The 17,187-nt window shown below is 49.3% G+C and overlaps 1 protein-coding gene across 2 annotated transcripts in view; it reads left to right on the top strand.

Annotated features, from left to right (window-relative positions):
- si:ch211-51a6.2 (neurotrypsin) overlaps positions 1-16,920 on the top strand; it is a 38,083-nt gene extending 21,163 nt beyond the window's left edge. For both annotated transcript variants that reach the window (XM_038783099.1, XM_038783100.1), the window contains 6 exons: positions 1,444-1,585; positions 5,125-5,330; positions 7,097-7,175; positions 10,601-10,723; positions 14,993-15,273; positions 16,531-16,920. In XM_038783099.1, the coding sequence (XP_038639027.1) occupies positions 1,444-1,585; positions 5,125-5,330; positions 7,097-7,175; positions 10,601-10,723; positions 14,993-15,273; positions 16,531-16,886 (1,187 nt within the window). In that variant the 3' untranslated portion in view covers positions 16,887-16,920. The remainder of the gene's footprint in view (positions 1-1,443; positions 1,586-5,124; positions 5,331-7,096; positions 7,176-10,600; positions 10,724-14,992; positions 15,274-16,530) is intronic.
- Positions 16,921-17,187: the final 267 nt, after the last annotated feature.

Genomic DNA, 17,187 nt, shown 5'->3' with positions numbered 1-17,187 from the left:
GTCATGTAGAGGTACGAGCCTGTGTGCCATGGTAACGGCGCCGTTGCCGCTCTCCCCTAAGAGGTACACCATGAGCCCGGTGGTGGCGGCAACCCTAAGAATCTGGGGACAGTGGAGACGGCATCGGGGGGAAACAGGGGGCTCGATGGAGGCTCCATTGGGTGGCAATCATCGGTTCATCCCGGGGAACAAGGATGGGGGATTTAGGGGGTGGCAAAGGGTGGGCATCAGTAAATTGAGGAACCTGTTTATTGGCGGGAGGTTTGCGGGCCTGGGGGAACTGGAAGATAAATTTGGGCTTCCCCAAGGGAACATGTTCAGATACTTGCAGTTAAAGGCGTTTGCTAGGCGACAGGTAGAGAGATTCCCTTTGCTGCCCTCGCGGGGGACGATGGACAGAGTGCTTTCGGGGGTGTGGGTCGGAGAGGGGAAGGTGTCTGACATCTACAAGGTAATGCAGGAGGTGGAGTAGTCGTCAGTGGAGGAGCTGAAGGCTAAATGGGAGTGGGAACTTGGGGAGCAGATAGAGGACAGGACTTGGGCGGATGCCTTGGAGAGAGTCAACTCTTCCTCTTCATGTGCGAGGCTTAGTCTCATCCAATTTAAGGTGCTGCACCAGGCCCACATGTCCGGGACTAGGATGAGTAGGTTCTTTGGGGGTGAGGACAGGTGCACCAGATGTTCGGGGAGTCCAGCGAATCATGCCCATATGTTCTGAGCATGCCCAGCACTGGAAGAATTCTGGAAGGGGTGGCGGGGACGGTGTCAAGGGTGGTTGGATCCAGGGTCAAACCAGGGTGGGAACCCGCGATTTTCAAGTTGCGGTGGAGCCGGGAGTGCAGGAGGCGAAAGAGGCCGGTGTCCTGGCCTTTGCGTCCCCAGTAGCCCGTTGAAGGATTCTGCTGCAGTGGAAGGATGCGAGGCCCCCAAGTGTGGAGACCTGGGTCAGTGACATGGCGGGATTTATAAAGTTGGAAAGGGTCAAATTTGCCCTGAGAGGATCAGTACAAGGGTTCTATAAACGGTGGCAGCCTTTTCTGGACTTCCTGGCTCAAAGATAGGTATCTTGGTCAATAGCAGCAGCAACCAGAGGGGGGGGGGGGGGGGGGGGGGGTGGGGGGGGGGTGGTGGGTGCTCCTTATTATAGTTTCTAATTTATTTATTTTTTCGCTACGGTTATGTAACTTAACATTGTCTTAATTTAAGTTGTTGTTAATACGTTGGGTTGTTCATTGAGGAGGGGGGAAGGTTCATGATTGTTGTCATTATTGTTGGTATTTTAGTATGGTTTGAGGTTGTTGTATAAATTCAAAATTTTTCAATAAAAATTATTTAAATAAAAAAAGAACTCTGAATCTGGGGTTTCTCTGAACTGGTGGGTGGGGTTTTCTCTTGTGTCTCACAGCAGCGCTTCCCCTGTGACTGGTTGTGCTGCGTTTACAGGAGCAGCTATCCGGCTTGTGGATGGAGAGGACAGCAAAGAGGGACGTGTGGAGGTATACCTCAATGGGGAATGGGGAAGCGTCTGCGATGATGGATGGACAGACCGGGACGCGCGAGTCGTCTGCAGGCAGTTGGGTTACAGGTGAGTCAGGGGGCATGGCCGTCTTACAACAGTCCATCAGCTCTCTGAAGGCTTCAACCCAAATCATAAAACTAATGGCAATGTTCAGAAAGCTAAAAAAAACATATTGGAAGGAGAATTCCTTTATGCTTCGCTTCCAGTGAGCCAGAAATTATCCAAATGGACATCTTCACACCTGAGCTGAGTCTTTTTTTCACCATTGCAAATGATTTGAAATACAACAACAATACAACTGGGAAGTCCGTGAATTCTCCGTCTACTATAACTTTAAGGATGGAGGTTCATCAGAGAAGGAATTGAAATAAATTAGAATCAAATTAGATGCAAGAAGGGAAATAAAGATCGAATTAAGAGAGAGGGAGCATAACCGACAGAAAGGAAAAGTAAGAAAAAATCATTTGAGTTACATTTTTAATAACCTCCATTAAGAATTGACTATCTGTAGGAGTGAGACCCCACAACATCAGTCATTCCCTTTTTTGGCCTTCAAGGCCAAGTCTCACTTATAAGACCACAAGTCAAATAATTGACCAGGTATTTATTTATTTATTTATTTTTCTTCTTTTTATAAATTTAGAGTACCCAATTCATTTTTTTCCAATTAAGGGGCAATTTAGCATGGCCAATCCACCTACCCTGCACATCTTTGAGTTGTGGGGGTGAAACCCACGCAAACACGGGGAGAATGTGCAAACTCCGGCAGCACGGTGGCGCAGTGGGTTAGCGCTGCTGCCTCACGGCGCCGAGGTCCCAGGTTCGATCCCGGCTCTGGGTCACTGTCCGTGTGGAGTTTGCACATTCTCCCCGTGTCTGCGTGGGTTTCACCCCCACAACCCAAAGATGTGCAGGCTAGGTGGATTGGCCACGCTAAATTGCCCCTTAATTGGAAAAATGAATTGGGTACTCTAAATTTATAAAAATTAAAAAAAAGAGAATGTGAAAGCTCCACATGGGCAGTGACCCAGGGCCGGGATCGAACCTGGGACCTTGGCGGCATGAGGCAGCAGGGCTAACCCACTGCGCTGCCGTGCTGCCCCCTTTGACTGGGTACTTGTGACATGAAATAAGCGACCGAAATGTCTCTGGCGAGACTCGTTTGTATTTGCACAACAATTCCTTGAAACTAATGGGGAGATGGACAGCGTAGGGCAGCACGGTGGCGCAGTGTTAACCCTGCAGCCTCACGGTGCAGAGGTCCCAAGTTCGATCCCGGCTCTGGGTCACTCTCTGTGTGGAGTTTGCACATTCTCCCCGTGTTTGCGTGAGTTTCACCCCCACAACCCAAAGATGTGCAGGGTAGGTGGATTGGCCTTGCTAAATTGCCCCTTAATTGGAAAAAATCAATTGGGTACTCTAAAGTTATAAAAAAAGTGATTGACATCGAGCTATACTTTCAGGAGGCTAATGACGGACCAGTGATAACGGTACTGGAATTTGTGACGATTCACTTCTCACGCCGCACCACCACTTTCCACAAGTTATTGCAACTTTCTTACACTAATAATACCATGCACGCTAATTTGTCGTTATTCCCCCAGCAATTTGAGAGTCATTTTGTAATGGATAGACCCCCAAAGGAATAGATTTCAGTTGCATGAAATATATTCTGCAACGGCTTCTGTGTTCTTTGCGAGCGAGCAAGACTCGTCTGGGGAGCCACCCCCTTGTGAAGCTCGGCTGAACGTCTCAGATCTGTGATGGACTGAGAGTAATGTTGAAGGTCCTTTGCAGGTTCCATTCTATGAAATGAAAATCGCTTATTGTCACAAGTAGGCTTCAAATGAAGTTACTGTGAAAAGCCCCTAGTCGCCACATTCCGGCGCCTGTTCGGGGAGGCTGGTACGGGAATCGAACCGTGTTGCTGGTCTGCCTTGGTCTGCTTTAAAAGCCAGCGATTTAGCCCCGTGTGCTAAACCAGCCCCTGGTTTATGAAACTATAGGGGAGGATTCCCTCTGCTGGCTGTCAGTAGCCAAGCTGTAAACAAGCACCCCAATTGGTCCCAGGAAACAAGCACCCCAATTGGTCCCAGGAAACCAACAGGCCCCATCCGAGAATTATCTGGAAATTACAATACGGCCACTCATCCCAACTGTTGGTGTTTATCCTCCACACGGGCCATAGCCCTAACCTCAAGTAGGTGCCCTATTCCAAAAGAACTAGGAGCACGAATAATTCGAACAGTCCCTCGCGTCTGCTTCGACATCCAATAATGGCTGGCCTCAACTCCATTTTCCAACCCCATCCCCATATCCCTCAATTCCCTTTTTAGAGTCCAAAACTCTATTGATCTCAGTCTTGGCTATCATCACCCACATCTCTCTGGACTTGAGAATCCTAAAGATTCAGAATTAATGGAGAAATTTCTCCTCAGGTGGAATCTTACCACCTGTCATGGTGGGGGCGGGGCCGTAGAATGAGGCGAGCCGTTCACATTGACTTGGGCGGTGCGGGGGGGGGAGATCCCGTCGACGGGAGAGGCCATAACCTTCCACCCCTCATCTCAATCCAAAATATACGACCCCTTATCCTGGGATAATGACTCCTTAGTAGTCGGTCCTCCAGCCAGGGGAAACAGCCTCTCAACATCTACTCTCACGCCCTTGAAGAATTTTATATATTTCAGGATCATCTCTCATTCTAAACTTCAGAGAATTTACTTAATTCTCTTAATCTCTTAACCCATTCTACTTAACCCCTCATACTCTGCTTCAATCACTAACTGATCGTCATAATCCTTCTTCATAAGGTTTCTCTAGCTCTTTGTCCTGAAATGTGTTTTTTTATTCACTCATGGGATATCAGCATCACTGGCTGGACCAACATTTGTTGCCCATCCCTAATTGCTCCTGAGAAAGTGGCGGTGGGGGCCACCTTCTTGGACCATTACAGTCCATGGGCAGCACGGTGGCACAGTGGCTAGCACTGCGGCCTCACGGGGCCAGGGACCCGGGTTCAGTTCCAGTCTTGGGTCACTGCCTGTGTGCACGTTCTCCCGTCTCTGCGTGGGTTTCCTCCGGGTGCTCCGGTTTCCTCCCATAGTCCAAAGATGTGCAGGTTAGGTAGATTGGCCGTGATAAGATAATTGCCCCATAGTGTCCAGGGATGTGCCGGTTAGGTGGTGTTATGGGGTTAGGGTGGGGGAGTGGGGTTGGATTCTCTTTCAGAGGCTCGGTGCAGACTTGATGGGCCTAATGGCCTCCTTCTGTTGGGATCCATGTGGTTTAGATGCATTCCCACAGTACGGATAGGAAGGAAAGTTCCTTGCGTTTTATTTGATGTCTATATTCCCTTGTTCGCGATCATCCAGAGTTTCTGCTTAAGCTGTAACAGCCGAACGTGAGATTCCAGCTCTCTCCAGGTGACATCTTCTTTCTACTTCACCCCACTGTTCACCATGCTAAACATTTGGATCAAATCACCCTTACTGTATGTTTGGGGTGTTGGTAAATATAATGGCCAAAGTCAATTTCCTGCCCCAATTCTGAGGCAATGGCAAAACGGGAATCAGACTGACAATGAAAGACTCTTTCCCTTGCAGTGGCCAATCCAAAGCAAGAACAATGGCCTATTTTGGGGAGGGTCATGGAGCTATCCACCTGGACAATGTGAGATGTACCGGGCATGAGAATTCACTGGATGAGTGCGGCACATCCGCCTTCGGAATCCATAACTGCTGGCACAGTGAGGATGCGGGTGTCATCTGTGATTACAAGGAAGATCCACTCGAGGAGCTTAGCAGCGGCAGTGAGTACTGATTAACACTGATGGGCGAGCGGGATAAGCTCCCAATTGGACATTCTTGTCCAGAATGATCGCGGGAAGTTCCTGTCCAATTTGCCCCAGTGTAACGGTGAACATTATGGGTGGGATTTTCCATCATTTCCCTCCCCCGCCACGGCATATTTTCCCGTGGGGAGGCCGCCCGCCATTGGCCAAGATAGGATCTTCCAGTCCTGCCCACGGAGTGAAAGGGATCAAGGGATTGGGAGAGGGAAAGAAGGGATCAGGGTATTGAGCTTGATGATCAACCATGATTGTAATGGATGGCGGAGCAGGCTTGAAGGGCCGAATGGACTTCTCCAGGCTCCTATTTTCTATGTATGCTTCCATATCTACGGGGCTTTGCGTGACCTGCACCCTCCAGTGCTGGGTACACGCCATTGGCGGATCAGAATGTCCTCTGGCGAGAAGGCGTGCCAAACCTCAGTCAACATGCTTATCACAAATCCAGGCCCTGGTGTACAAGTTATTGTCATCAAAATAAATTATCAACTATGTTATACCTGTAGTAAAAAGGATTCTGCCTTGTTTCTTTTTAGATGCTGCCCGACCTTTCATATCACTCCTTCTTTTAGCCTCAATTTCACAAAATTTGGCCAGGAGAATCCAACTTACTTCCTTCATTTGGGAAAGAAAGAAATGTTTTTATAATCTTTCATTCAAATATTCCCCAGCCTGGCCAGCCTTTGCATAAATTATTCAGGAACTAACAATCCTCAAGCAGGATTGATATTCGGAAGAAATTGGGTTTTTTTGTCGGAAGGTGTTGTGTCGCAGTGCGGGGGTGTCCCTACCTCTGAGCCGGACGCTCCCGGTTTGAACCCTACCCCCAGGACCTGACGGTCAAGCGAGGTGCGTTCACACCACAGCCAAACAGGTAGATTATCAATCCGTCAATCCTTCCAGTGTCCATGTGGCTGGTCAGCTATACCAGTGCAGAGCGGCGCCCCTCGAACTGTCGACTCTGGTGACAAGCAAGCGACCAGTCCCAGGAATAAAAACGAATCACTGCGGATGCTGGAAATCAGAAATAATAACAAAAAATGCTGGAAAAGCCCAGCGGGTCGGACAGCGTCTGTGGAGAGAGAAACAGGGTTAGCGTTTCGAGGCCCTGAGGAAGAGTCGTACGGACTCGAACCATTTACTCTGTTTCTCGCTCCGCAGACGCTGCCTGACCTGCTGAGTTTTCCCAGCATGTCCTGTTTTTATTCCTGCTCCAGGAATAAATCGCCGGGGAAACAGGCAAATGCTTCATGTGCCACCAGACACAGGAGAGAACCAAGGAAGTAACTTGAAGGAGAAGTTCATAGCATTTTAATTAACACATTTTGGAAAGGAACTGGATGAGTATCTCCTTATGAAGGGACCTGGAGGTGATAGGGATGACACATTATATCAAAGGAGAGCGTTTGGTGGCCTGGGTGACCAATTTGTGCCCCTTGTTTCCAGTGATATTTTGTTTCAAACTACACGTTAATTGATTGGTGAAATGTTATCCCATAATTATAGACAAAGCATGATAAGCTACATGACTCTGAATTAGACCTATCCCTTCAAAAACGTTGTTTGACGCAGGGAAGATTCCGATCCCACTGTGAACCCTTATTTAAGATGTGTCCTTCGGCATTTCCTGGTAACGATATTTCAGTCGTCACACGATTGACTTAGGTGGAGATTTGACGCTGATGAATCTTCGTTTAAACGTTGATCAGTTTTGTTTGGATGTTTAGGTTTGTTACCTTCAGTGTGTGGCCAGCGTTTAATGAATCGTCGTAGAAAGCGAATTATTGGTGGGAATAAATCAATCAGGTAGGAACTGAAAACGGTATTTTAATCAACATTTTTCTGTCCATCAGGAAACGGGCAATGGTCATCTGATAGTCAGCTGAGTCTAAAAGCACATGTATGCCTAAGTCTGACTTTACTCTGGGCAAATTAATAATTGCAAAGATTTACCCGCTAGATCACTCGAAGAAAGTTGTTAATTCTGGGTCTGTTGATGTGTTTGGAAATGAATGAGGATCAGCCTTATGTGGAGAAAGGGGTTTGGGTTAATAGAATAATTAATAGATGAGGTTGATTCACATGAGAGTTAGGAAGAGATTATAGGGTTCTTTGGGCTTCGAGGAACACATAATGCTAATAACTGTTGATGGACTGTAAGGTGCTGTCTTGATGGATCTAATTACCTTTTGGCATTCCAAGCTTTCTTCTGTTATTTCCATCAAGGTATTCGAACGATTGATCCCATTTCCTTGGGATCACCTTCACATATTCCTGCCCATCCAAATATTCACCCTCCCAAAAGCTGTTTTGCTCTTGAGCATCAAGAGCCACAGAGCATCCCAGTTCCAATTCCCAATTGACTAAAGTTCCTAATTTCAATCGGTTAGTGAGAGGAGATAAGAGATAGAGCATAGACCTTTCCTCACAAAAAATCTGGAGTGTGAGCTGGCAAACTGAAAGAACAGGAAGATACCGGTATATTGGCTGGCCTCTGTTTCATAAACCACAACCATTACTCTTCACTACCTACCCGCATCATGTTCAATAGATGGGCAGCACGGTAGCACAATGGGTAGCACTGTTGCTTCACAACTCCAGGGTCCCAGATTCGATTCCCAGCTTGGCTCACTGTCTGTGCGGAGTCTGCACGTTCTCCCCGTGTCTGCGTGGGTTTCCTCCGGGTGCTCCGATTTCCTCCCACAAGTCCCGAAAGACATGCTGTTAGGTAATTTGGACATTCTGAATTCTCCCTCTGTGTATCCGAACAGGTGCCGGAATGTGGCGACTCGGGGTTTGTCACAGTAACTTCATTGCAGTGTTAATGTAAGCCTACTTGTGACAGTAAAGAAATTTCTTTCAATAATGAGGTGGGAGGGAGGCTTAGAGAGTGTTCCCCATCTGTATGCATTTGTAGTTTCCAAGTTTAATTAGGAAGAGGTTTGATGCACACATTGGAGCCTCCTGAATGGTAGTCACTCAAGATTGATGAAATTCAGATGTGAACACATTCAGTGTTATCCGGAGGGCTCATTTGTATCTCATGGATACAGGAGGCTATCCACTGTGTCATGTGTCTTTGCATGTTCACAACTGTATCTGTGGAAGATGAGTGTGAAAAGACATGAGTTTTCAACTACAGAACATGTAAAGAACATGTTTGCCCTGGAAAATGGTTTATATGAAATAACAGAAAACCACATTCAGGGCATACTTAAATTTACCCTGTAAAAATGGATATTGGAACTGGTTTAAATGGATAGAACTACTATTTGTGACGTGCTTTTTAGATCTCATTGCCTGGGCGGCAGTGTGGCTCAGTGGTTAGCACTAATGCCTATGGCGCTGAGGACCTGGGTTCGATCCCGGCTCCGGGTCACTGTCCGTGTGGAGTTTGCACATTCTCCCCGTGTCTGCGTGGGTTTCGCCCCCACAACCCAAAGATGTGCAGGGTAGGTGGATTGGTCACGTCAAATTGCCCCTTAATTGGCCACCGCCTGAAGAACCCCTGCACAGATCCCCTTAAGGCAAATTTCATCCTCTCCAATTTAATAAACCCCGCCATGTCATTAATCCAGGATTCCACGCTTGGGGGTCTCGCATCATTCCACTGAAGCAGAATCCTTCGCCGGGCTACCAGGGAAGCAAAGGCCAGAATACCGGCCTCTTTCGCCTCCTGCACTCCCGGCTCATCTGACACCCCAAATATTGCGAGCCCCCAGCTTGGCTTAACCCTGGAGTTCACCACCCTTGACACCGTCCTTGCTACACCCCTCCAGAACTCCTCTAACGCTGGGCATGCCCAGAACATGTGGGTATGGTTTGCAGGACCCCCCCCCGAACATCTCACACACCTATCCTCACTCCCAAAGAACCGGCTCAGCCTTGCCCCGGTCATATGCGCCCCGTACAGTACCTTAAATTGTATCAGGCTAAGCCTGGCACAAGAGGAGGAAGAATTTACTCTTCCCAAGGCCCACGTGTCCTCATCGATCTCCTCCCCCAGTTCCTCATTAAATCTCTCCTTCACCTTCTCTTCCCAGAGGTGAACGACAGTCCCAGCCTCTCCAAATACTGAAATCGTTCACCCCTGCTCCCGTTCTAGTGAATCTCCCCACTCCGTCCATAGCCGTGACACACTTCTGAAAGTGAGGCGCTCAGATCTGGACAGCTGAGGCCTAACCAGCGCTTCATGAAGGTTTAGCCTAGCTTCCGTTATTTTGTGCTCCATGGGCGGGATTTTCCAGCCCTTACCGCCGGTGGGATTTTTCAGTCCCGCTGGAGGTAACCTCCCCCCTCTCTCCTGTGATAGATCCACAGGTGGCAAGCCAGGGGTGGGCCACGCAAAACGCTTTAGACACTGTCAAAAGATCCTGCCTGGGGCCGATGGTGAGCCACCTCTGCCACTGGAAAACACGTGCCGGATTGGCAACTGGGCTGGAAAATCCCACCCTATGCTTCCATTTATGAAACCAAGGATCCCTTTATAATGGGGAAAAACAGGGCAGCACGGTGGCGCAGTGGGTTAGCACTGCTGACTCACGGCGCTGAGGTCCCAGGTTCGATCCCGGCTCTGGGTCACTGTCCGTGTGGAGTTTACACATCCTCCCCGTGTTTGCGTGGGTTTCACCCCCACAACCCAAAGATGTGCAGAGTAGGTGGATTGGCCACGCTAAATCGCCCCTTAATTGGAAAAAATAATTGGGTACTCTAAATTTTAGAAAAAAAATAAAAAATAATGGGGAAAAACATACATGACATTTTAGTTACTATTCATTCCCGGGATGTGGGCATCACTTGTTGCCGATCCCTGATGTCCCTTGAACTCATTGGGCAGTTAAGAGTCAACCAAATTTCTGTGGGTCTGGAGTCACATGTAGGCCAGACCAGGTAAGGACGGCAGATTTCCTTCCCCATTCGTAAGCCAGACGGGTTTTTACGGCCATGGCTTCGCGGTCATCATTTAATTCCAGGTTTTTATTGAATTTAAATTTCACCCTCCGCCGCGGCGGGATTGGAACCTGGGTCCCCAGCACGATACCCTGGGGTCCCTGGATTACTAATCCAGCGAGAATACCACTACGCCACCGCCTCTCCGGCACCTGGGCTCCTCCTAAGCAGCTCCCCTCATCGACCAAACAAAATGTGTAGGTTGCCCTTTTCTCTGTTTTGGTCAACCCTTGTCATGTCGGTGTTTTTGCAGTAAAGAGATTTCTGACCTGTGTTTCCAGAGGTGGGTGGCCATGGCAAGTCTCACTGAGGCTGAAGACCTTCTCCCGAGAGAGCCGGCTGCTTTGCGGTGCCACGTTGATCAATAACTGCTGGGTTCTGACTGCAGCTCACTGCTTCAAGAGGTTGGTGAAGGAGAAAGAATAACCCTTTGTCCTCATTCAGAAAGTACCTTTGGTCCTGTTTCCTCATCTCATTTAGATTTGCTAGCGTGGGCAAGGTTTAATATTTGTTTTTGCACCTGAGTGGTATTCCCCAGCCTTAAAGTTGGGAAGCAACCGTGAGGAACGTAACTTGTCTGCCCGAAGGCTGGTCTCCCCTAAGTCTCAGCCGTGGCTCGTTGGATCACAGTCATGCCACCGAGTCCAAAGGCTGTGGCGGTGACCTGAATATGCTACCCCAGTGCCGGAGCTGCTGCCTCTCGGATGAGATAGTTTCATTCCCCTGCCGCCCTGGGTGAACGAGGGGCGCCGTGCCGGAGATGGGGAATAAGAGTTTTCGCTGCTGTTCAAGCTGATGTTTTCCCCTCAATCAGCGTCACAAAGAACAGATTAGCTGGTCATGACCACATTACTCTTGTGGAAACTTGCAATTGGCTGTGGCATTCTCCACGTTACAGCACCGACACAAATAAATACCTCATTGGACAGAAAGCCGTTTGGAGCATCTGCAGGTCATGAAAGGTTTATATAAATCAATTCCTTGGGTGTGGGTCAGCGGACGAATGTTAAAGACCACTTTTGGGTGCGTTTGGTGGGGTGATTCCCGGTGGTTGCATCTCCGTCATTCACCCCGCCATTCAACGGCGCTTTGCCTTTTTTTGGCCTGGGGGAGTTGCTTCCCTGCCGGCGAGCTGAGCACGTCAGTAGGAACGGCCTCGCAGATTAGGGCCCTATTTTGACCAGCAGCCCCGATCTGCCCCCCCCCCCCTCTCTTTCAGGCCCTCCCCTGCTTTATCGACTACCCCCCTGCCCACCCCTGGAACCCCTCTTCACCCTCCTCCAGTGGGCAAGACGCCGCCGCCCCGACCCCTGGTACTGTCAACCTGACATCCAGGCACCCTGTCACTGCCACCTGTGCACCCTGGCAGTGCCAAGGTGCCCGGGAGTGCCAGTGTACCACCCTCCCATCCCTGACGTCTTGGGGTCTCTAAAGGCCGGTGGGACCCCCAGATGTGCCATCACGCCTGATCCACGTTTGTGTGAACCAATACTAAACAGCGCCCTGGCAAGGACTCTCAGACACGGCCATGACTCCCGGATGCCGGGAGAAGCAGCACGGTAGCACAATGGTTAGCACCGTTGCTTCACAGCTCCAGGGTCTCAGGTTTGATTCCCGGCTTGGGTCACTCTCTACGTGGGATTCCTCCAGTTTCCTCTCACAAGTCCCAAAAGACACAGGCCAGGATTCTCCGATCCCCCCCCACCCCCCCGGCGATTCTCCGCGCTCAAAGGACCGAATGCCCACCAAATCCCGCCGGCTTCGTTTACGTATGGTCCTACCCGGCGGGACCTTGCTGTTCTGGCTGTCCTGGTGGGGGGGGGGGGGGGGGCGTCCTGGTGGGGGGGGGGGGGGGGGGGGGGGGGGGGGCGTCCTGGTGGGGGGGCCTCCACGGTGGCCAGGCCCATGATCGGTGGGCAACCGATCGGCGGGCGGGCTCATTCCTGGGGGGGCCTATGTTCCACCGGGCCGGGCCCCTGTAGCGCTCCGCTATGTTGCCCGTGGGCCGGCGCGGGGATGGCCGTGGTGCACCTGCGTGGTCCCACGCCGGCCGTGGCGCACATGCACTGACCCGCGCCGGGGGGGGGGGGCTATGTTCCTCCACACTGGCTTTTGCTGCCGGAGCAGCGGACAGCACTCCAGCGCCGTTCTAGCCCCCTATGGAGGGGTGAATGGCTGGGCCTGCAGGCCCGTTGATGCCAGTGTTGCTCGCGACGGTTTTGACGCCGGCGTTATCATTTCGCCGGGATTTCGGCACACTAAATTTATGAGAAAAAAAAAGATGGCGAGACAGTGAACGCCGGGAAGTGAATTCCGGGGCCTAACACCTAGGTCCTCGATGGCAGAGCAAAGACAATTGGAGGGCTGTCGGGGATGGTGGGGTTTACGGAGACAGGGAAGGGTTGAGGCCAGGGAGCGATTTCAAAACAAGAATGAGAATTATTTTTAATACTAAGACATTGCAGTAACGGGAGAAAATTCTTCAAATAGTTCTGTCAGATGATATTTTGGAGTCAATAGAAGTTGTTACAATTGTTCTTTTTAAAAAATTCATGGGATGTGGGCATCACTGCCGAGACGGAAATTTATTGCCCAGTCCTGTTTTCCCTGCTGGGCCATTTCAGAGGGGCATTTAAGAGTCAACCACATTGCTTAGGGTCTGGAGTCACATGTAGGCCTGACCAGGTAAGGACAGCAGTTCACTGTCTGTGCGAGTCTGCATGGTCTCCTGTGTCTGCTCCCAGGTGCTCCGGTTTCCTCCCACAAGTCCCGAAAGACGTGCTTGTTAGGTGAATTGGACATTCTGAATTCTCCCTCTGTGCACCCGAACAGGAGCTGGAGTGTGGCGACTAGGGGCTTTTCACAGTAACTTCATTGCAGTGTTCATGTAAACCTACTTGTGACACTAAGAAAAGATTATTATTATTAGATTTCCTTCCCTAAAGGACATTCCCATACCAGCCTCCCCGAACAGGCACCGGAATGTGGCGACTAGGGGCTTTTCACAGTAATTTCATTTGAAGCCTACTTGTGACAATAAGCAATTTTCATTTCATTAGTGAACCAGATGGGTTTTTACAACAATTTGCATCTCTTAATTCCAGATTTGTATTGAATTCAAATCTCACCACCTGCCTTGGTGGGGATTGAACCCAGATCACCTGGGTCTCTGGATTACTAGTCCAGTGAAAATATCACTGTGCTACTGTGGTGAATTCATACTGTATTGTAATTCACACTGTACTGCATTGCATTGTATTATGTCCTTGTGGGCTCTGTCTGTGAGCCATTGCGCGGCTCTGCCCATAGGGGGAGATGAGGCGCTTGTACAGGGCTCCACCCTTGGCTCCGCCCATGGCCCTTCCCACTACCGGAAGTATAAAGTGCTGCAGCCGTGAGCCTGCTCTTAGTTCCTCTGGTCGCAGGCAGGCTCAGTTGTAAGACTATTAAAACCACAGTTTACTTCCAATCGTGTCTCTAGTGAATTGATGGTCACCACGTCCTGCCATGTTACCCTCCTTGATACCCTTGGGTGGAATACACGCACTGCACAATCCTGTGAGCACCAGGCGGTCTGCCATGGAAGCTGGGAGTTTACAATAAAATCAGCTCTTATTTCCTAATGTTGTTTCCTGTGCCTGATTGCAGACTGATCCCTCCTTTTGCCCACCTTCCTGTGCTGACGGACAGCAGCCTTTATCAAACTCTCCGCACCGGGGAACGGAAGTGGGAACAAAATGGAAGAACAGCTACTCGTAGAAAGAAAGACTTGCATTTATATAGAACCTAAGATTACCCCCAGGGTGGCCCAAAGCAATAAAGTACTTTTTAAGTGCTGTCACAATAAAGAAGTGCGACAGTCTACTTCTGCACAGCAAGCACCAACGGACTACAGTTGCCAACTCTCCAGGATTGCCCGGGAGTGTCCAGGAATTCAAGATTAATTCCAGGACACTGCTGCAAGCAACATTTAGGTGGAAAAAATGATAGGCGCATTAAAGGAAGTAATATTTTCCTTTTGTTTTAAAGCTTTCATTTCTGGGTTATGTAAATAGAAGGCATGTTCGCTCATCACATATAATTGATTTGAATATTGAAGAGTCTGATCGCTTGGTCATTGGGGCGGGGAAGTGTGATGGCACACAGTTAGATGCATTAGGTAGCCAATGGCAAGACCCTGGGGAGAGAATTGGAGGAGACAGACCCTGTGTTAGAATTTCCAGAAATACCTCCAACCAGATTTGGCAACCCTACCACTGACGGCAATGTGATAATGACCAGCTTATCGTGTTTGTTGAATGATAAATATTGGTTAGGATAGCAGGAGACCTCTCCTTGTCTTTATAAAAGGGCGGGGGGGGGGGGGGGGGGGGTTGTTGACGTCAGGCTAACATTTCATCTCAAAGGCATCAGTTGCAATAGTGCAGAGCTGCCTCAGCACGGCACTGGAACATTCGCTCAAATTGTTACGCTCACTTCCTCTGCGTAGGCCTTTAATCTGCAGTGGCCTGACACGCAGATAAGGTCACCACTTACTAAGCCACTCAGGGTAGCCCAGGACTCCTTGGAAATGGAGCACATGAAATGGAAAGCAGGAGAAACCACCCATTTAAAAACCTTCAATTGAAAAAAAAAACAGGTCTGTGTGTTTACCGAGCTGTTGAACTTTTCAGGTTTGGTAACGACACTCGACATTACTTTATTCGGGTCGGAGACTACCACACCGCTGTGGAGGATGAGTACGAGCGAGAGATTCCCGTTGAAAAGATCGTCACGCACAAGAACTACAAGTTGGACAGCAATGATAATGACATAGCGCTGGTCAGAATGAAGGGCAAAGAAGGACATTGCGTGACGTTTAATCAATATACCACTCCAGTCTGTTTACCAGGCAAGAAGGAGAAGCTCAGAATAAACAGGCAAACCTGCTATATCACTGGTTGGGGAGATACAGGTAAGCCGATTGACTGACCTTTGATCTGCAAGGGAGTCCAGGGTCACAGGGTGAGAGGGAGGGAAGTGGAGTTATGGCCATAATCAATAGTACTAAATGGTGAAGCAGGCCCGAGGGGCTGAATGGCCTACTTCTGCTCCTGTTCTTCATTTATTTTCTTATTTTTTCAACCCCTGCAATTTGTAGCAATACACTGGATCCATGGCAAAAACTGGTCAATGCTGAAGCGTGTGCCCCATACAAGCCTCCTTTCATTGAACTCCATCAAGATATCATTCTGTTCATTTCTCCATCAAGTCTTTATCTCGCTTCCCTGCAGGTGTTTCACCTGGACAATGGCCTCTGGTGACTAGTTCCAAATTCAAATCATTCGCTGAGAGACTAGGCTTCTTAATTCTTTGTTCCGTTTATTAGTGAGGATCTTGGTCCAGAGCTTCCACTTTGGGGACAATCAGGAAACAAAATCTGTCCTGTTTTTCCAACGTTGAGGTTCAAGTTTCGCTCAAACTCATTTGAGAGTCATACGTAGCAAAATCTCCCGCAAACAATTGAGCAGGGAATTGGGATGCGATAATTTATTTGTTTCCCTTTGTTTTTTAAAAAATACATTTAGAGTACCCAATTTTTTTTTCCAATTAAGGGGAAATGTAGCGTGGCCAATCCACCTACCCCGCAAATCTTTAGGTTGTGGGGGTGAAACCCACGCAGACATGGGGAGAATGTGCAAACGCCACACGGACAGTGACCCAGGGCCGGGATTTGAACCCGGGTCCTCAGCGCCGTAGGCAGCAGTGCTAACCACTGCGCTACCGTGCTGCCCTTTGTTTCCCTCTGTGTGGCACGGCGGCACAGTGGTTAGCACCGCTGCCTCACAGCACCAGGGACCCAGGTTCAATTCCGGAATTGGGTGACTGTGTGGAGTCTGCACGTTCTGCCCTTGTCTGCGTGGGTTTCCTCCGGGTGCTCCAGTTTCCTCCCGCGGTCCAAAAATGTGCAGGTTAGGTGGATTGACCATGCTAAATTGCCCCTCAGTGTGCAGGTTAGGGGGTTTTCGGAGATAGAGAGGGTGGGTGGGCCTAGATAGAACCATCATTCTGAAGATACGTGCAGACTCGATGGGTTGAATTTTAAAAACAAAACAATGTTGTCAACTTTGCCAGTAGCAAGCTCCATCTTAAAACATTGAAACAAAATGGCCAACACCGGCCACTCTAGTGCAATGCAATGACCAATTGTTGTTGTGACCCACTTTTTCAGGAAAATCCTACTCAAGAACTCTACTGCAAGGCGCTGTACCTTTACTGCCACGGAGGATCTGTGAAAACCGTTACGTGGGCAAGTTTACTGCCCGCATGATTTGCGCGGGCAATCTGTCGGAGCACAAGCGGGTAGATAGTTGCCAGGGCGACAGCGGAGGGCCTCTAATGTGCCAACGCACCGGAGGGCGCTGGGTCATTTTAGGGATCACCTCATGGGGCTACGGATGTGGAAGAAAGGACTCTCCCGGCGTTTACTCGAAAGTCTCCAAATTTGTCTCTTGGATTAAGAAAGTGGCTGAAACCACAGTGAAAACACAGGAAAACACAGGAAGCAAGCGGCCTCGAAAGGCATAAAGTGGTGGTGGGAGATGGGTGGGCGGGCGGGATACAAACTGGTCCAAACAATAAAAGCTGCCGAATTATTTCTTACTCGGGATGCACCAAAGATCTTCTGGAGCAACAATTCGGATCCAGTTGAATCTCTCTCCGTGAGACTCTTAAAATGAAATCAACCCACATGGTGTTAGAATAAACACGACAATAAAAAAACAGTTGATGCCAGGGATTACCTGGGTGAGGGTTAGGCTGATGTTTGACAATCTCGTTGTCAGTTATTTAAATATGCATTGCATTATTTTTCCCTGCTTTGTTTTTG

This window comes from Scyliorhinus canicula, chromosome 22, assembly GCF_902713615.1.
Source record: "Scyliorhinus canicula chromosome 22, sScyCan1.1, whole genome shotgun sequence".
In the NCBI taxonomy this organism is placed as follows: domain Eukaryota; kingdom Metazoa; phylum Chordata; class Chondrichthyes; order Carcharhiniformes; family Scyliorhinidae; genus Scyliorhinus; species Scyliorhinus canicula.
The sequence above is the reverse complement of the archived record's forward strand: the minus strand, read 5'-3'. Positions and strand labels throughout refer to the sequence as shown.